At 37.2% G+C, this 21,374-nt stretch overlaps 1 protein-coding gene and 1 pseudogene across 2 annotated transcripts; both read right to left on the reverse strand.

Moving 5' to 3' along the window:
- Window positions 1–555: 555 nt before the first annotated feature.
- On the reverse strand, window positions 556–11,936 carry LOC122645690 (probable LRR receptor-like serine/threonine-protein kinase At3g47570). Of its 2 annotated transcripts, XM_043839019.1 has the most exons (3): window positions 11,699–11,936; window positions 1,426–2,880; window positions 556–1,011 (listed from the first exon to the last, which is right to left on the reverse strand). In XM_043839019.1, exons 2-3 carry the CDS (start codon window positions 2,465–2,467, stop codon window positions 623–625), a joined length of 1,431 nt encoding a protein of 476 aa, XP_043694954.1. In that variant the 5' UTR covers window positions 2,468–2,880; window positions 11,699–11,936; the 3' UTR covers window positions 556–622. The 2 variants fall into 2 exon arrangements, with proteins under 2 accessions (XP_043694954.1, XP_043694953.1); XM_043839018.1 differs by lacking the exon at window positions 11,699–11,936 and having other exon boundaries at window positions 1,426–4,007.
- LOC122645142 lies at window positions 9,292–11,024 on the reverse strand (annotated as a pseudogene).
- Window positions 11,937–21,374: the final 9,438 nt, after the last annotated feature.

Here is a 21,374-nt window from a genome sequence, read left to right on the forward strand (position 1 = left end):
ATATAACATGCATTCACCACCTAATAAACAAAATAATATCATGATTTTATTAACTAAAATAAACACAATAATATAATATGCTATATAACATCTCTAAGATTATCATTTAACATACCAAAATATCAATAATCTACAAGAAATGAATGTAGATTGTCTGAAAATGACATGAGCAAGTTGAAAGACCAGAGAAACAAGAGGAGAGTACAAGACTTAAGTGCCGCTTTGTTGAACGGAGATGGCGAGGATGATTGGAGATGGAGGGCGGCTACTTTTGCCTACTACGGTTGGATGTTCAACGCAAATCGAAAGGGACGAAAGGGAAAGTGAAATCGTTTCCCTAAATTCTAATCTTTTGGATAATTTTTTTTTTATAAAAAAAACGTATAATACGTGTATTATTCGAGTATAATACGTGCTTGCTTAAAAAATGCGTTTTTTTATAAAAAATATGGGAAAATATGGGGACGGGAGTATTATACGTTTAAAAATACGGGAACGCGTATAATACGCATATGATACGCGACTTTACTAACTAAGGTGACAATACAATAAATACAAAGATAATAAATTCAGAATCACCTTATAATCAAGCATAGTTGTTCTGTATTGATAAATTATTGCTTCAAGAAAATTTTCCTTTGATTAAATGTAGTCCTCTCGCAACATCATTCATGTTCATACGTTCTTTTGGCGATTCCATGGAGCACTGGACTGCAATTTCAATTATTGACGTTATGCAATCTTGCAATTGATTTGTCCTATTACTAGGAACTTTAATCCTATTGGTAGCAATCTCTTCAATCTCTTCACTTTGTTCTTCCTTGGGTAGGAGTGTTGGGTCTAAAATTTGCATCACATGTACATGTAAAGCTGCTTTTGCAAAGTTATGGAGATTTAAGTCACCAGTAAACATTTGATCTGTTGGCCTTTTTCCTGTGAACATCTCCAATAAAAGGATCCCATAGCTAAACACGTCCGCTTGGATGGTTGCCCTTCCACCCATTCCATATTCTGAAATTTAGAAACCTCACATTGTTAGTATAATAATAAGAGATACGCATATTTTCATTATACAATAGAAATTACGGTATGAGACCAAGTTACATGGTCATTTTTTCAATTTGTAAACCATGGTTCTTTTGATGATTTTGAAAACAATCCAATCTAATTCGATCCAATTAGATACTTGGGTCCATTCATAATATAATGAATTCCTAATTGAAATGAACAAGAACAAAACTATAATAAAAAGACATCCACCCTAATAAGATAGAAAAGTGTGTTGATATACTTAATCAAATATTAAGAACAAGATCTGAACATCCAATACTAGTTGGATTGAAGTATTAACCTAATAAATAATTGAAAACAGATTTAATGTATTGATTGATAGCTCAAAATAAAATTGTATTATTTATTTGTTACCTGGAGCAGCATAGCCAATAGATCCTTTTATCCCAATGGTACAAGTTTGAGTCTGGGATGAATTGTCATCGTGTTTTAAAAGTAGCCTCGCCAAACCAAAATCACTGACATGTGCAGTCAAATCTCTATCAAGTAGAACATTGCTTGGCTTCAAGTCACAATGAACAATTGGCACATAACAGTTATAATGAAGGTAATTCAAAGCAGAAGCCACATCAATTGCAATGTTTAGTCTTTGAAGAAGGTTTAAACTTCTTGAATGATTATGTGCCTCCACCGGCATATGCAACCAATCATCTAGACTCCCATTGGGCATGAACTCATAAACAAGGGCTCTGAAATCTTTGCCTTTTGAATCAATACTTGAACAAGAAGTCAAAATCTTGACAAGATTTCGATGCCGAATGTTTCTTAATGCTTTGCATTCAACCATAAAGCTCTTGTAGACTTTTGGATTTTGAAGGTTGAGTACCTTGACTGCAACATTGGTTTCACCTTGGTTGATAATCCCTTTGTATACAGAGCCAAATGTACCGGAGCCTATGACATTAGCTGAAGAAAATCCTCCAGTTGCTTGGAAGAGATCTTTGTAAGAAAGCTTTAAGAACTGGTCACCGATTAATGGTGTGGATGGAGGTTTACTTTTTGATCTTCTTATCCAAAAGAGAGTAAGCATGGAAGATATCAAAAAAAACCCAAGAATCACACCGATTATTGGCAAAACTATTCTAACAGCATTAGACTTTTCTTGTTTCGTAGATCCATGGTTTGTGCATGCAGGCAGATGTAACTCCACAATTCCACCACAAAGTTTATCATTTCCATTCACAAAAATTGCAGTTGCATTTCCAAAGATTCCTTTTGTTGGTACCTCCCCTTCAAGATTATTGAAGGATAAATTCAAACTCTGCAATGCTGAAAGTTTTTCTACATCTTTTAGGATGTGCCCTGATAAGTTGTTGAGTGAGAGATCTAAATCTTGAAGCCCCTTCAAAAGAGTCAGAGATTGAGGAATGATTCCTTCAAAGAAATTACCTCCCATATAAAGATGTTCCAAACTATTACAATCACCAATGGAGGAGGGGATTTCTCCAGACAATCTGTTTTTGGAGATATCTATTGTAGAAAGACTCTTCAATTTACCAATTTCAATGGGTAGGGAACCGGTCAAAGAATTAGAAGATAAGTCGAGAGATATTGACAAGGAGGAAATAAGGAAGAGTTGTTTAGGTATCAGGCCTTGGAGGCTATTATTATACAAGGTTAGGAACTGTAACTGGTGGCAATTTCCAATGCTGGAAGGAATGCTTCCATTCAAGTTGTTTTCTTCTAAATGGAGTTCATACAAAAGAGTGAGATTGTCTATAGAGGAAGGTATTTGTCCTGAAAGTCTATTTCCACCCAAGAATAATCTTTGAAGCTTTGGAAGCTTCCCTATGAGAAAAGGAATATTACCTTCTAAGAAGTTAATCTCCATGCCCAATTCAGTCAAGTTGACGAGATTCTCAATCCCAACAGGAATGGTTCCAGATATTTGATTCTTTCCCAAAAGAAGTACTGAGAGTTGTGTTGAGAGATTGGCTTTAAAGTTGGGAAGGGGACCCTTAAAACCATTATTGGTTAGCTCCAAACCAGCTAGATGTGTACAATTGACTAAAGAATTTACAAATTCTAAATCATCAGCTTCCCCTATTCCACATTGATTTCCATTAATTAGGAACTGTTGAAGGTTTTGAAGATTTCCTAAGTTGTTAGGGACGGATCCAACAAAACTGTTTTCACTGAGATCAATTTTTTCTAGTGTTGAAATATTGGAGAAGGAATTTGGAATTCTCCCCGAGAAAAGATTCCCTGAAATTGCTAGGATTTTGAGATTTGGAAGAGTGAGGGCTATGTCTTGTGGAAGGCTCCCATGCAGTTGGTTGATTGCAAGGGAAATCGTTTCAAGAGATGAGAGATTGTATAGTGAGAGAGGGAACATACCAGATAGGTTGTTTAGATGAAGTGATAGACCGTATAAGTTTGTTAGCTGACCAAAGGATTCTGGAATGCTCCCCTGTAGTCTATTGCCACCCAAAGAGATAATTCGGATGGAGGAAATGTTCCCAAAAGAAGCTGGTATTTCTCCTGTTAAAACATTATTATAAATACGAATTACCTCCAGCTTTGACAAAGACGTAAATAGTTCACCTGGAATCTTCCCAACAAGATTGTTATAGGAGAAATCAATTTGTCTTAGACGAGTGCAGTTGGCCAATCTGGTAGGAATTTCTCCTTCAAGAGTATTGTTTTCAAATCCAATGTATTGCAGTCGAATCAGATTACCGATCTCTTGGGGGATTTTGCCATGGAAGCTATTGTTTGTAATGTCGAGGAAATGAAGAAAAGAGAGATTCCCTACGGAAGGAGATATGTTACCTCCCAAGCCCTGCCCTGCTAAATACAAGCTGATAACCCGTTGTCGGTGACGATAGCCACATGTGATCCCAACCCAGTTGCAGAAATGGATGGAATCGTTCCAAGAACTTAGTGCTCCATAAGGATCATAAATTTGCTTCTTGAAATCCAGCAAAGCAAATCGATCTGTCTCGCTATTGTTGTTGTTCCCTGCTACAGCTAGACTCATCATCATCAATGAGTTGCTGCTCCCACAGAGGAGGAGGAGAATATTGAAAACTAGAAAAAACTGAAGGAGTGCAGCCATCATCGAACAGTAGTAGTGTTTAATAAGGATTATAGCTCAGAATTATTGTGACTGGGAGAATTGAAGTATCCAACTCTATTTAAAAGGATTGTTATACTACGTGGCAAGAGAAAGAAACAACGATAATATTATATTATATTATATTCCACCAAAACAACCTTAATTGGCCTTAAAACTAAAGTCTTTCATGTCTTATTACGTGTTTAACCTAAAACCATTTAAGTCTTTCATGTCTTATATTCCACCAAAACTCAGTCAGTCAGTCAATCAGTGAATCCATGAGATGAGAGAAGACAAGATCACACGCACCCCCTACATTTTCCACGTATTATCCCTATTTTTCAACCTAAAGCCATTTAAGTCCACACCGTTAATTTTAGGGGTTGAATGCTAATGTGAAGAAGGTAAAGTATAATTTTACCCTTTCTAGGAACACAAGAGCATGGATTTATTTCTGATGGGACTGCCCATGATACCAGCAATCCCTTATGGAGTAAAAACACACTTAATGAGCTTAATGAAGGATCTTAAGGTCATATCGAGAATCCGAGTGAAGTAGGCCTATAAGTCCATCCTAATTATCCGTCCACAGGTCTAGATTCTTGTGATACTGCTGCAAGTGGAGCATTTAATAGTGGTGTTTGAGAAATTTTCAGTATCCAGATCGTAAAACAAGAATAAGATATTATTGAAACTTTGTGAGCTCATGAGGGGCGTTTATGCCGCCACTGAACTAGGGTTGAGGGAGTTCGATCACAAAAGGGAAAGGGAATGGGCAAAAGGGAAAGCGGAGAAAGGGTGATTTGGGTATTTTATATTTTGAATGATTCTGTTGTTTTTTTGTTATTTTACTTAAAGGTATTTTGGTAATTTAACCCTATAAAGGGTAAAATTGTACCAAAAAAATTGGATCCAATTAAATAGTGGGTCTCCATACACCCGATTCTTGAAAGCATTCACGCAATAGATGGGAGGATTTCCTTCCCCAGCCCCATCATCTCTAAAGTCAAGAGGCAATTAAATTCTATTGTTACCATATTCTCCATGGAATTTTGTAGAAAGAGACGCGGTGCCAAATTCCAAAATCAAAATCATGGCGTGCGAACTATGTGACCCCTCACCCACATCTACAAGACTGGTGATCAATTTTTCCAAAATTTTTATTGCGTGTGGAATTAGTAGGTCACACAAGGACTAAGGTCACTACACAAGTGGGCAATGGTATCACCACTCGGATTTACGTCATCCCACCAACAAAGGGATCTTATCCCAAAGGAGATGCACCCTGCTCGTGCACTCCAGCAAAGCAAATCGATCTGTCTCATTCCTTCCTACTATGATCATCCATGTACCATTGGTGACTGATTCTACTGGCCTCATCATCAAAGAGCTGCTCCCAAAGAGGAGGAGAATATTGAAGACTAGAAAAAGCTGAAGAAGTGCAGCCATCACCAAAATCAAATTTTGAGACGCAAATGCAGATACCATGCAAGTAAGATAGCTACTAGATATGTTATTGTCTTTGAGAGAATTGAAGCATCCAACTATTTAAAGGATTAGTGCTAAGAAAGAAACAAAAAAAGCTTGACCTTAAAAGTAAGTCTTTCCTCTTATTATAAATTTTGTAAAAGGAACGTCACCCGATCAGTTCTGTGCTGTGACATGTACCTGCATCTAAATACAAGCTGGGCATGAAATGACCGTCCCACCCCCTATGAAAAGGCAAGGGTGTTTAATTAGGATAAAATAGAATCGGAACGATCGGGATAAACCTAATCTTAACCCTATATATATAGTTTTCAAATAGATTCGACCCGATCGAGCTGAATCGATTAGAATCAATCAAAATCAATCAGCATCGGCATCGGCCTCGACAGATTTGGATCAGAATCAGACCAGCCAGAGACTGATTTTTAAATCCTTTAGATTGCGTGTTTTCTTCACCATAACTTTCATTTTTCTCTTCCAAACTTCCCATTGGAGACCCAGGGGATTTTGTATGTGTAAAGGACCAGTATGTGGTGGGAACATAGGTAGAGAATTTTGGGATAGAAGGTTTGATGTGGTGGATTAGGAATCGATTGCTCTCTTTGACTCTTAAATTCACACAACACAAGTTTTCTCTTCTCAGGTTTCTTGCCTGGTCAGGTTCATGCGTTCCTCTCATAAGGCAGGCGAAAATAACGACCTCACCCCAGTGCCTTCTCCACCTCAATCATTGACCAATCAAAGTTTAACTCTTTGGGCTTTTTCTAGTTTCAAGAGTTTAATAATTTCAAACAAGACTATCTTTGTAGAATTTGGGACATATAGAAGGTTTGATATGATGGATTACTCGCACCAAAAAACAAAAAAGATATGGTGGATTAGGATTCGATTCCTATTTAGACTTTTTTAAGTCACACAACACAAGTAGTGCCTTCTCCACCTCAGTCATTGACCAATCAAGTTTATTTAATTCTTTGGTCGTTTTCTAGTTTCAAGAGTTCAACAATTTCAAACGAGACTGACTATCTTTGTGGGACTTGGTGCTCCCTCCACTCCTATATATATATTTATATCAAGAGTTTGTAGGTTAATATATAGGCAGGCCCTTGGAAAGATCTTGCAACTTGCAGTTGCCCACGTACTTGTATAGATCAATGGTTCTTTAGTAGTTGGGCTCCATACCTCAGATCCATTTTAAGGATATATGGTTATCTCTGTTGAGGCTTTGGTGTCTTGATTTTCTGAAGATGGATTATAATGTGGAGCCTTTGGGGGCCGCAAGGCTCTTGTGGGATTCACTCATCGGACCCGTTTCAGACTATTGAAGGGTACGGAGGGGGTTTGGGGGCAGCAGGCCCCGAGGAAAATTTTTTAAGGACTATATGGGTATTTGGGTAAATTTTTTGTATAAGGTTTTCGCTATAAATCTATAGTAAGAGTTCTTTCTCTATATTGAAAAATCTGAGAGAGGTGTGAGGAACGAGTGACTGTAACCCTATTCTCCATTGATAGTGAAACAGATCTCATCTCACCATGGACGTAGGCAACCTTGTCGAACCACGTAAATTCTTGTGTGCATTGTGTGATTGTGTTTATGATTTTCTCTACATCGTGTTAGGTTTTTTTACAATCTCAAGTACTATCGCACACAATTGGACTTGAAAGAAGTTGATTAGCCAATCAAAAACTAACACATGGCACACCACAATTATAGGAGTAGCTAGCTACGTAAGGAACTCGTTCCTATTGATGGGTTTGCTGTAGGTGGGGTTGCTTTTCCTTTAGTCCTTTGCCTAGGGGAATGCTTCGATCGATACCGATCCGATCCGGCCAATATCGGCCGATCTGAGCCGAAACCTCAAACCATGCTCTTGACTCTATAAGTCACACAATAGTCATTGACCAATCAACGTGTTTCAATAAATTTAATCCAGTAAAGAAAGTCCTCTTTAGCCAGAAGGATATTGAACCATTTTCGACACAAAGGAGGATCCACCCAATCTTAGGAAGCGTCCCATATTAATTTCATATTACATGAATCTGGTTATAAAATTGAGGATCTAAGAGAAATTGCAAATCTCTTTATTGACCACCTATCCAACATTTTCACATCTTCCTGCCCTTTGGACCCTAATTTTGTTGAGCGTCTTTTTGATAGGTTCATTGATCATTCTCTATTGCTTTGAACATTTCATCTATACGTAACCATGATGAAATTAAACATGCAACTCTCTATTGGAGTAGGACCTGATGGTTTCCAGGCCTGCTTATACTATAAGTTCTAGGACATTATTGGCTCAGATTTCTATAATTTTGTTTAGGATTTCTTTTCTTCTCTCTCCCTCCCCCTGGGTGCAATCATATTCTCATCTGCTTGATTCCTAAAAAGATGTGGCATCTAGAGTATCTGACTTTAGGCCTATAAACCTGTGTAATGTTATTTATTAGATCATTGCCAAGTTTCTGGCTAAAACTGCCTCAAAGGCCTTCTTGCCTCTTTTTATTTCTCCTTTGCAGGCTGCCTTCATTCCTAATAGATAAATAGCAGATAATATTATCCTAGCGATCTTGCCCGCATCTCAATAATGATAATGAACGCTTTTTGAAGCATAACTGGCATGTAGAAGAGATCGATGATCTCAAAACCCAAATTTCGCACAACTTACCCATTTAACCCCATATATGAATGATCTGTTAAAACACACACACACACCAAAATTAAAGAATGCCCTACTGGTTTACAAACCACATTTCCATTATATTGAAGCTCAATTTGATAGAAGCTCCGGCCTTCTCCCCACATATGCTTGGGTAGCTTTGGTTGTGGGAGGAGGGGAGTGAGAAGATAAGTTCCTTCCAAAATGAAGCAATTTTTGCTACAATATTATTTCTTCTATAATCCTTCAACCACACACTTCCAGAAAAGAAAAACTGGAGTACATCTTCAAGAATTTTTATCCTCTCAATTACACTGCCCGTACTTGACGTCAAGTACATCTAATAGAGGGAGGTGGACCCCACCTCGGGCAGGGGGTAGGATAGTCATTTCTGCCTCCTCTGTTAGATGTACTTGACATCAAGTACGGGCAGTGTAATTGAGAGGATAAAGATCCCGTCTTCCATGCTAGCTGAGTCCAAGAACTTCAAATTGTCAAAGAGTAGTGCCATAACATGTACAGCTCCACGAATTGAAGCTTGGGGATTTCATTCCATTGTTACTTTCTCCGAACCATTAATTACTGGTCTTCATGTTCGAGTATTGTCTTCTGCTGCATTAAAAAAGTCACTGATTATCTCTATGAAGGATTAAATCAATCAGAAAGAGGAAGGGGGCAGAAAGACGATGGATGGATGGGGATGATGAAACAGAGAGATTGATAGAGAGGGCAAAGGGAGGAAGATAAACGTACAGGAGAAAGTCACGGTAATTGTCGTGAGTTGCCCGACCCTGATTCGTATCCATATCGGTATCAATTCCATTTTTTTTTTTAAACCATAGTGTGATTAACCCTAGATCAACCTACTTCTTCTGCATGATCTAGAACTTTCTTTTCCCCAGTTTTTCATGAGCATTAATTAAGCGGCAAAGACAATACAATAAATACAAAGATAATAAATTCAGAATCATCTTCCAATTAGGCATAGTTGCTCTGATTGATTGATAGATTCTTGCTTCAAGAAAATTTTCCTTTGATTAAATGTAGTCTCCTCACAACATCATTCATGCCCATACGTTCTCTTGGAGATTCCACGGAGCACTGGACTACAATTTCAATTATTGATGTCATGCAATCTTGCAATTCATCTGTCCTATGACTAGGACCTTCAATCCTATTGGTAGCAACCTCTTCAATTTCTTCACTTTGTTCTTCCCTGCGTAGGAATGTTGGATCTAAAATTTGCATCACATGTACAGGTAAAGCTGCTTTTGCAAAATTAGGGAGATTTAGGTCATCCGTAAACTTCTGATCTGTTGGCCTTTTTCCTGTGAACATCTCCAATAAAAGGATCCCATAGCTAAACACGTCCCCTTGTACAGTTGTCCATCCACCCCTTCCATATTCTGAAATTTAGAAACTTCACGTTAGTATAACAATAAGAGATTTGCATTTTTTTTTTTATACAATAGAAATTACGGTCTGAGATATAAAAACTGTGAACACGTTATTCAAAATTAGCAAGTTACATTGTCATTTCTTCAATTTGAAAACCATGATTCTTTTGATAATGTTAAAAAGAATCCAATCTAAATTCGGTCAAATTAGATACCAGGATCCAATGTGTTCGTAGTATAATGAATTCCTAATTGAAATGAACATGAATAAAAAACCATAATAATAAAATAACATGAATAAAACCATGATCCATCCTAATTAAGATAGAAAAGTGCATTGATATACTCAATCAACTATTAAGAACAAGATATGAATATCCAATACTAGTTGGATTGAAGTATTAACCTAATAAACATGATCTTTAGATCTGGACCATTTTTCTAAACCATTATTTGGGTCATGTTTAATAGCCTACATAAAGATTATGACTAGAATAGATAGAAAAAATGGAATACAAATTTAATGTATTGATTGATAACTTAAAATAAAATTGTATTGTTTATTTGTTACCTGGAGCAGCATAGCCAATAGATCCTTTTATCCCAATGGTATTAGTTTGAGTCTCGAATTGGATGACTTGTCATCAGATTCTAAAAGTAGTCTCGCCAAACCTAAATCACTGACATGTGCAATCATATCTATGTCAAGTAGAACATTGCTTGGTTTCAAGTCACAATGAACAATTGGCACATGACAATTATAATGAAGGTAATCCAAAGCAGAAGCCACATCAATTGCGATGTTTAATCTTTGAAGAAAGTTTAAATTTCTTGAATGATTATGTGCCTCCATCGGCAAGTGCAACCAATCATCTAGACTCCCATTGGGCATGAACTCATAAACAAGGGCTTTGAAATCTTTTCCTTTTGAATCAATACTTGAACAAGAAGTTAAAATCTGGACAAGATTTTGATGTTGAATGCTTCTTAATGCTCTGCATTCAGCCATAAAACTCATGTAGACTCTTGGAATTTGAAGGTTGAGTACCTTGACTGCAACAATTGTTTCATCTTGGTCGATAATACCTTTGTATATAGAGCCAAAACTACCGGAACCTATGAAATTAGCTGAAGAAAATCCTCCAGTAGCTTGGAAGAGATCTTTGTAAGAAAGCTTTAAGAACCGTTCACCAATTAATGGTGTGGATGGAGGTTTACTTTTTGATCTTCTTTTCCAATAAAGAGTAAGAAAGGAAGATATCAAAATAAAACCAAGAACCACACCAATTATTGCCAAAACCATTCTAAAAGCATTGGATTTTCTCGTTTCATAGATCCATGGTTTGTGCATCCAGACAGATGTAACTCCGCAATTCCACCACAAAGCTTATCATTTTCATTCACAAAAATTGCACTTGCATTTCCAAAAATTCCTTTCGTTGGTACCTCCCCTTCAAGATTATTAAAGGATAAATTCAAATTCTGCAATAAAAGCTTTTCTAGATCTTTTGGGATTTGCCCTGATAAGTTGTTGAGTGAGAGATCTAAAGCTTGAAGCCCCTTCAAAAGAGTTAGAGTTTGAGGAATGGTTCCTTCAAAGAAATTACCCCCCATATAAAGATATTCCAAACTATTACAATCACCAAAGGAGTAGGAGATTTCTCCAGACAATCTGTTTTTGGAGATATCTATTGTAGAAAGACTCTTCAAGGTACCAATTTCAATGGGTAGGGAACCGGTCAGAGAATTATCAGATAAGTCGAGAGATATTGAGAAGAAGGAAATAAAGAAAAGTTGTTTAGGTATTGGGCCTTGGAGGCTATTACTATAAAGGGTTAAGTACTGTAATTGTTGACAATTTCCAATGTTGGAAGGAATGCTTCCATTCAAACTGTTTTTTTCTAAATGGAGTTCATACAAAAGAGTGAGATTGCCTATTGAGGAAGGTATCTGTCCTGAAAGTCTATTTCCGCCCAAGAATAATCTTTGAAGCTTCGGAAGTGTTCCTACGATAGACGGAATATTACCTTCGAGAAAGTTCCCCTCCAAGCCCAAAAAGGTCAAGTTGACAAGATTCTCAATCTCAACAGGAATGGTTCCAGATATTTCATTTTCTCCCAAAAAAAGTATTGAGAGTCGTGTTGAGAGATTGGCTTTAAAGTTGGGAAGGGGACCCTTAAAACTATTAGTTCTTAAATCCAAATGCTCTAGACTTGTACAATTGACCAAAGAATTTACAAAATCTAAATCATCAGCTTCCCCTGTTCCACATTGATTTCCATTAATACTGAACCATTAAAGGTTATGAAGATTTCCTAAGTTTTTAGGGACGGGTCCAACAAAATTGTTTTTACCGAGATCAAATATTTGGAGTGTTGAAATATTAGGGATGGAACTCAGAATGCTTCCAGAGAAAAGGTTCATTTCAATTGATAGTTCTCTAAGATTTGGAAGAGTAAGGCCTATATCTCGTGGAAGGCTTCCATGCAGTTGGTTTCGTAGGCGATAAATACTTTCAAGAGATGAGAGATTGTTTAGTAATAGAGGGGACATACCAGATAGGTTGTTTAGACCAAGTGATAGAAAGTATAAGTTTGTTAGCTGACCAAAGGATTCTGGAATGCTCCCCTGCAGTCCATTTTCTATCAAAGAAACAACTGAGATGGAGGAAATGTTCCCAAAAGAAGATGGTATTTCTCCTGTTAAACCATTATAAAAAAATATAAATTTCCTCCAGCTTTGACAAAGACGTAAATAGTTCACTTGGAATCTTCCCCACGAGATTGTTACGGGAGAAATTAATTACTCTTAGACGAGTGCAGTTGGCCAAGCTAGAAGGAAGTTCTCCTTTGAGGGTGTTGTTAGGAAAAACAATGAACTGTAGTCGAATCAGATTACCGATCTCATGAGGGATTTTGCCATGGAAGCTATTGTTTGCAATGTCGAGGGAATGAAGAAAAGAGAGATTCCCTATGGAAGGAGATATGTGACCTCCCAAGCCCTTCCCTCGTAAATCCAAGCCGATAATCCGTTGTCAATGACGACGGCCACATGTGATCCCAATCCAGTTGCAGAAATGGATGGAATCGTTCCAAGAACTTAATACTCCATAAGGATTATAAATTTAATTCATCAACTCCAGCAAAGCAAATCGATCTGTGTCGTTGTTCCCTACTACTACGATCATCAAAGAGCTGCTCCCAAGGAGGAGTAGGAGAATATTGAAAACTAGAAAAAGCTAAAGAAGTGCAGCCATCATCAAAATCAAAATCAAAGTTTGAGACGTAAATAAGATATCTAGTAGCTACTAGATATGTTATTGTGTTTGAGAGAATTGAAGTATCCAATTATTTAAAGGATTAGTGGTAATTAAGAAAGAAACAAAGAAGCTTGACCTTAAAAGTAAGTACTCTAAGTCTTTCATCGATCTCTTAATATATTTTATTACTTATTAGACCGACCATTAGTTAGGGTGAGTCAGAATCGGAATAAACCTGATCTTATCCCTATATAGTTTTCAAATAGAATCGGCCTGATCGAGCTGAATCGTTAGATTCCACTGGGACAAGACAACGTGTTTCACCAACCAAATTCAAGATGAATGTAGGCCAATAAGTGTTTGTTTAATTAGTCAGTTCAATGAATTCACGTGTTTAATTAATTGACCAAATTCAAAAGAAGAATTAATTTTGGCAAAAAGTGTTGTTTAATTAGTCAGAAATCACTCAATGAATTCCACCCGTGAGCCAGAAGTCGCTCAATCATGAATCCCACAAAAAAGTTCATGAACTACACCACTAGACATTAGAATTTAGAGGTGCTGCCCACTCTATACAAAATGGATAGATGTGTCCGTCAAACAAATCATTCTTTAATTACTCTCTTCTCTCGTCTCTGTACATATTATTCTGTGGTTCTATTATGCATTTCTAGTGTCAGAAATTAATTATACAACTGAGGAGAAACTTGTCCGTAACCGTACATAGACTGAATCACGCCTGTCTAATTTAAAAGCAATAATTAGAACTACTAATACAACTTGCTTTATTAGTACACCTATTAGGTAGTGTTTGGTTCGCTTACTCTTAAGAATTTGAGTCTACGGACTCATAATTCTTACTAAAAAAATAGCGTTTGATTGAATGTGAACTGGATTGTACGAAAGTCAGTGATTCTTCATTTCAACGTAAAATTGAGTCAAACAAGAATTCACCTCAATTGGTGAATTCCAAAGAGAAATTTACTGTTGAGTAGGGATATAAATGGATATTCGTAAATTCGTATTCGATCAGCATTTGTATCCGTTTAGGAGAATTCGAATCCGTCCAAAACTAATCGGATACGAATATGATAATCTCCCTATCTGATCGATTATTATCCGATTCGTTTAGTAGTTTGGCGGTAATAAAATATCTGAAATATAATTCTGTGTTTGTCTATCCTTTTAAGTTACCTTATTGGATTTTGTTATCTTATTTTTATAATTTATAAATTTATAAGTTAAGATAATGTGATTTTTTTTCTAGATTTGCTATTGGTTTATATATATATATATATATATATATATATATATATATATATATATATATATATATATATATATATATTTTTATACAATGTGATACATGGAATTACATATCTATTAAAAAATCAAATATAAAAAACATAAGAGAATAAAAGACTAAGAAGAGTAGAAGAAAGGGTAGTTACTGAATTCTCAAGTTTCAACCCTAACCCTCATCATAAAAATGGTAAATATGTCAACGAATAGTCGAAAAATTGTATTCGATCCGTATTCATATTCATTTAGGAGAACCTGTATTCAAAAAATCACTATCCGAAAACTATTCGAATCCGTCCGAAATCCGATAGGATATTATCCGAATCCGTTCGAATATAATCGAATACGAATATGGTAATGCCACTATTTCGATCCGTTTACATCCCTACTGTTGAGGTACCTAGTATATAAATTAGAAATTTGGGTGATTCTTACCTTAAAATCTACCCTAATTTCAAAATCGTGATATTCCAACGAAGAGGAGGAACCCAAAAAATTATCACCTCCAGTTTGCTGACCGGCCCAGTTCCCCAGTTCCTCTAATAGGGGGATGGTGGACCCCACCCGGGCAGGGTGTTTGGGCATGGGTAGAGAGGTCATTTCAACCCCCCTTTGTTAGAGGAACTGGGGAACTGGGCCGATCAGCAAACTGGAGGTGATAAAGATCCGGAGGAACCCTATCGTTTTCTGGATTTTTATCGTCTCAATTACATCTTCGTCAATTACACTTCAAGTGCACATCTAAGATGAGAACACGTGGCTTAATAGAATCTCACGGTCGAAATTGAATTGAACGATTTCACTTTCATTTCACTCATTGCTATTTTTCCCTCCATTCTCTCTCTCTCTCTCTCTCTCTCTCTCTCTCTCTCTCTCTCTCTCACCTCTCCGCTCGCACGACGACCTGACCATACGACGGTGGAGGTGGTTTCCGTCACTGTAATCTGCATCCTCACGCCGGCGCAGCAACCTGACGTCGATGGAGCACCCTCACAAACCTCTTTCTTTTTAAATCCCTAACTCCCTCTCTGCCATAACTCCAGATTCGAATCGTTCTTCTTCTTCCTCACACAAACGAAGCTATTGGCCCTGCAACTTCAGGTATGGGACTATTTCAGTCAAAGAATCATGGTTTTCCCTATACCAAACCCAGCTTTGTTCTGATTTTGCGTTTATTTTACAGACCAAATCCTATCTCCTCTCCTCCAAGGCAGTGGCGGCGGCGGCGGCGACTCCTCTTCACACTCCAGGTATCCCCATGACTCCTTTCCTTCGATCTCTGTTACCTTTACATTGCCTCTTTGTTTGTGGTTTTTTTTTTTTTTTTGTTGTTGTTGTTGTCATTGTGTCGATTTGGAACCAAATCAATCAGTGATTATTTAGTGGATTCTGAGTGGTGCTTCTGTGGATTCAGAAGTGAAGACCTGGTGGATTCCTGTTCTGTATTTTTTTTTTTTGTTCTTTCTTTTTTATGTATCCCTTTCTATCATTCAAGCAAGGTTTAGGTTAGATTTGTTAGTTTCTAAACCCGATGGCTATAGTGTTTTACCTGAAATTACAGTTTCAGATTTGCTTCCATCCTTGATTCTAGCTTCTGATTTGGTTATTGATTGTTTCTTGCCATACCTGAATGCAGTTTATCTCTTTCTCTGTTTTCAGTCTCTTTTAGATTTAAAACTTTCCATCAATTTCTGGTTTTTCCTGGTTCATGTCAAATTTTTGTGTCGATTTGGTAGAAGATAGAATGTAAACTTGATAGAAATGTTAAACCTTTAAGACAAAGTTCAACTTTTGTCAAGTTAAGAAGGAAAATTGATTTAAAGTGGGACAACAATTCTCTAGTTTGGAGGTCTTTATGTCATTGTGAAAAAGCACATAATAGATTAGGAAACCTGTCTATTTTGGCATCATCAGTAGCAGCTTCAGTTTGACTTGCTATTGCTAACTGCTTCCATGTCCATGCATTTTGAAACGTCCTTAGAAAATGCCAGATTCACGAGGCTGTACAAGAAAAAGAGAAGGGACTGGATGCTTTAGGCAAGTTACTTATATGGACTGCCTTATCTTTCTTTATTTATGATTTATCAGCTCTGAATCATTTTTAATACCTAACATTATAGTAATTGAAGATGATGGATCAAATTCTCAAGAACTATAAACACAGACCTGAACCCGGCTGTCTCTGCTCAGTGCTTACAAACTACACTTCCTCACTATTTCCTCATGATGGTGCTTCCTTGTTAGAATTTTACTAATGTACAGAGGAGGATCAATATGAGCTGAACCCAGTGCAATAATATTCATGAAGATATCTCTTTAACAACTTGAGTTTTATTTTGGGTTCTGAACACCATTTCTCATTCCATTTGATTGGGATCCATAAGAGCTAGGACCATTCCAAGTTCCCTGCGTTAAACCCACCTTTGCCCTCTCTCTCTCTCTCTCTCTCTCTCTCTCTCTTTCTCTCTCCATATAACCCCCATCTAACCAAAAAAAAAAAAATGTACACTGATAGATACCTTATATAAAAACTAGACACGGTAATAAAGTGTCTATTAAATGTGGAGTCTTGGAGAATTTGTTCTTATCATATTGACTGTGGTTTTATTTTGTTTGTTTGCAGGGATTGCTCTGTGAAACTGTTGAGGAATTCCCTGACAGCCTTGCGAACCCATACTCAAAGAGGTTCTTATGGGCAGAGAGCACTCCAAGAGGGCCTACTTGGTCTTATGTGGATGACATAGTTCTTAGGGAGAATTATTACAAGCGTCCTATGAAGAAGAGTACTCCAAGGCGCTTGAAGCTTATTTTCGGGTTTCATAATTCTTAATATGGGCAGACCAATTCAGTCAATTGAAGAATTGTTACATGTACTTCATCTTGTAAAAACTTTTATAAATGGTTGATATGTGAGGATTTAGTTCCTTTTTTGTCTAGTTTTGTGTGACTACAAAATTCAAGTGATCACATATATATCCTTGCTATACTAGCAGGGGAAAGTAGTGGGGCTTATGGAACGAGAGACCCCTCATTGAGAATCATCCGTTTTTGGTAGCTAGAAAAATTCCATTTTCTGGTATGATGACAAAAGACTGCTTCACCCACTCATGTTAGTGGTGGAAAGATGATCCCTTCTAAAAAGAATACCACCTTAAAAAACAAGAAATTAGATATAGATGATCATTATTACTCCACACTAAATGAGCTTTAAAATCCAGAACCTCATATTTGTCCAAACTCATGTCATCAACTAAGCACATCTAAGTGACAGACTTGTTGTAGTAATTGACTGATTCATGACTCCAAGAGTTGATACACTGCTATTACCACCCAAAGTTGGGAACAAGAACATACATGAAATTTCTAATATGCACTTAATAAATTTGTTAGCTGTGCTTGCAAACTTTCATTCAAAGAGAAGACATTCAAAAAACCTTGTGCTTACAAGGGGTCAATCCCTACATGTATGCTAAGGGATCAGCCTTGGCTTCAATTACAAGCAATAAATTTTCTAGAATCTTAAAAAAAAAAAGACTTGCTATAACCAGTCCAAATAAACAAAATAGAAACTCAAAAGGAGGCTGATAGCGGCAATTGAGGCTAATAACCCATGGCTCAGGCTAAAGCCTTCCTCCCCTTTTTCTTAGAGGCTGCAGCATCACTTTCTTTTTTCTTTCATTATCTACGGCACCACCCAGTTATTGGAGTCTGAGCGTGTGACTTGAAGCATCGAAACCTACAGTATAAAACCAAGGTTAATAAAAGTCAATTTTTAAGAGCATGAATGTAGGAAAAGCTAGAAGTAAAGTCAATTTTTAAGAGCATGGATGTAGGGCAGCAATAGGATGTATTTTTTAGGATGCAAATACTCTTCAAATCAAGCTAGAGTGAAGATAATTTATTGGACACAAACAGCTACAATCAATATCAAAAGCAATATGGCAAAGAATATTGAATGGAGGGTTTTATTTTAAACCCCAAAAAATGTAAGAGTTCTAGTCACTGAAAAATGAGGTCCATGATCTATCAGAAGGAGGGTTTTATTTTAAACCTCAAAATGTAAGAGTACCACACTGTAAACTCACAACATAGCTGTTAGTATTTTAGGGGGATTCATACCCAAACTCATGTCATCAACTAAGCACATCTAAGTGACTGACTTACCATGCAAAACAGAACCAATAACAGGTCCAGAACTTGATATACAGTAGTCTCCAAATATATACTTGACCACCCACCCTTCACCCTACAATTCCATAACACAATTCGTAGTTGGAAACAGAACCAACAGAACTAACCTCTCCTCTCCCTCAACACAAAATCTTAACCCCCCAAAAAAAAACAGCAACACAAAAGCATCCGTAGTCCTTAACATGAATTGGTATATTTTCCCAAGGAAAACAGCTAACTCAAAAGCATCCTGTCTTCACCTAACAACTAACCACCAATCAACAATATGCCTATCAACAGCCTTGAAGTCATCTCTAATAATAAAGAAGAGCACCAGAAATTACTCCTGAAGACCAAAAAATCAAGAAAGAAAATTTAGTCTGAAGGAACAAAGAGAGTGTTTATCCCCTTTATCAAGGATCAAATACTCCAATCATACAACAATAAAGAAATTTATCACCAGAGTTTAGAGATATAACAATATCTAGTGACATGTTAAACCACAAAGATGTGATTAGACACAATAAAAGCACATCCAGCAACTGTAAAAGAGTTCAAGAGAGGACCAAGTACTCCAATCATACAAAAAGAAAGCGTTCCATTGAAGGAAAAATATATTCTTGTGCCATATCTAAAAAAATTCCCCACCAACTCAGCTGTATAGACAATTCAAGAGAGAAAACAATATAATAATAAAGGTCTATTCAGAAGGAGAAAAAAACCAAGGGAGGAAAAAAAAACCAGCAAATTAAACAGGACAGAGCTGAGGGAATACTAGTAAGAAACCAGCAAAATCTTTTTCCTCTCCAATACTAACCATCAATCGAAGGCCAAAATAAAATATATTGATCAACCATTTGGTTCATGAATCAACAGGTGCAGAAGGTAAAAAAGACTGGGAGGCAAATTGATCAACATTCACCTGCACATGAAGCAACTAAACATAAATATGATATATTCATCAGCCATACCTTAAACTTAAGTTATTAAAGCTATACTTGAGATATGGAGTATTGAGAGGAATATATAGGATGTATAGAATGCTCGAGTGTCCTCTGTGACTATAATATAACAAACAAATAGTCACAAAAGTGAAATAGAGAATTTAAAACTTTAAAAACCAATAATCAAAATTAGTAGACAGTACCAGAAGTAGATCCATGTGACTATGGTTGGGTTCACTTCCTTGACATCCATCCAGTTGATTCAAATGCACCATATTGCATGGTGTAAGGGGGGCTATATAGGCAGCACTTCCAATATTCAAATTAGGCTCCTCAGCTGACTCATCTGGAGGTTGGCTTTGGTGGAGGTCAATTGACTCATCTAGAGGCTGGCCTTGGTGGAGGGTCCTTGTGTTTCACTTTCCTTGGTTTTTTCTTGAGGGCTGGAGGTTCTTTCATTGTTTCTATCCAAGGTTTCAATCGTTTATTTGTTTTTCTTGAGGGTTGGAGGTCAATTGACTCATTTGGAGGTTGGCTTTGGTGGAGGATTCTTTATAGAAATATCATGCTTGTCTTCCCTCCGACAACCTTGTTTATTACATACATATTTCCTCGAAGTTATTACTGGCTTATCTGTTCTGCGCTTATTTGCATATATTCCTTCCTAATACTAAAACCCAATCTTCCTCCATAGCTATTATAGAAATCATATGCCTCCGTCTCTGAATTAAATTGCATGCCGATTTTGGGCTTTTCCTCATCATCTAGACCTATGTTTTTATCCGGTGTAGCTATTGGATTATCCATAACCCACCTGAACAATTTAATGCAGAATAAACTTATTAATTAATTGTCAAGTTTACGTTCTATCTTCTACCAAATCGACACAAAAATTTGACATGAACCAGGAAAAACCAGAAATTGATGGAAAGTTTTAAATCTAAAAGAGACTGAAAACAGAGAAAGAGATAAACTGCATTCAGGTATGGCATGAACAATCAATAACCAAATCAGAAGCTAGAATCAAGGATGGAAGCAAATCTGAAACTGTAATTTCAGGTAAAACACTATAGCCATCGGGTTTAGAAACTAACAAATCTAACCTGAACCTTGCTTGAATGATAGAAAGGGATACATAAAAAAGAAAGAACAAAAAAAAAACAAAAACAGAACAGGAATCCACCAGGTCTTCACTTCTAAATCCACAGAAGTACTACTCAGAATCCACTAAATAATCACTGATTGATTTGGTTCCAAATCGACACAATGACAACCAAAAAAAAAAAAAAAAAAAACACAAACAAAGAGGCAATGTAAAGGTAACAGAGATCGAAGGGAAAGGAGTCATGGGGATACCTGGAGTGTGAAGAGGAGTCGCCGTAGTCGCCGCCGCCGCTGCCTTGGAGGAGAGGAGATAGGGTTTGGTCTGCAAAATAAACGCAAAATCAGAACAAAGCTGGGTTTGGTATAGGGAAAACCATGATTCTTTGACTGAAATAGTCCCATACCTGAAGTTGCAGGGCCAATAGCTTCGTTTGTGCGAGGAAGAAGAAGAACGATTCGAATCTGGAGCTATGGCAGAGAAGGAGTTAGGGATTTAAAAAGAAATAGGTTTGTGAGGGTGCTCCATCGACGTCAGGTTGCCGCGCCGGTGTGAGGATGCAGATTACAGTGACGGAAATCACCTCCACCGTCGTCTGGTCAGGTCGTCGTGAGAGTGGAGAGGTGGGAAAGAGAGAGAGAGAGAATGGAGGGAAAAATAGCAATGTGAAATGAAAGTGAAATCGTTCAATTCAATTTCGATCGTGAGATTCTATTAAGCCACGTGTCCTCATCTTAGGTGTGCACTTGAAGTGTAATTGACGAAGATGTAATTGAGACGATAAAAATCCATCGTTTTCTACCTCCAGCACCCCATCGCCTGCAACCTCCAGCACGCAAGTTGAACGAAGAGGAACCCTACGGCTGAACGAGGAAGGTACTTCTCACTGCTCTCTGCTCTCTCTCTCTCGTTCTCTCTGCTCTCTG

Source organism: Telopea speciosissima, chromosome 11 (genome assembly GCF_018873765.1).
Source record: "Telopea speciosissima isolate NSW1024214 ecotype Mountain lineage chromosome 11, Tspe_v1, whole genome shotgun sequence".
Taxonomy (NCBI): Eukaryota; Viridiplantae; Streptophyta; class Magnoliopsida; order Proteales; family Proteaceae; genus Telopea; species Telopea speciosissima.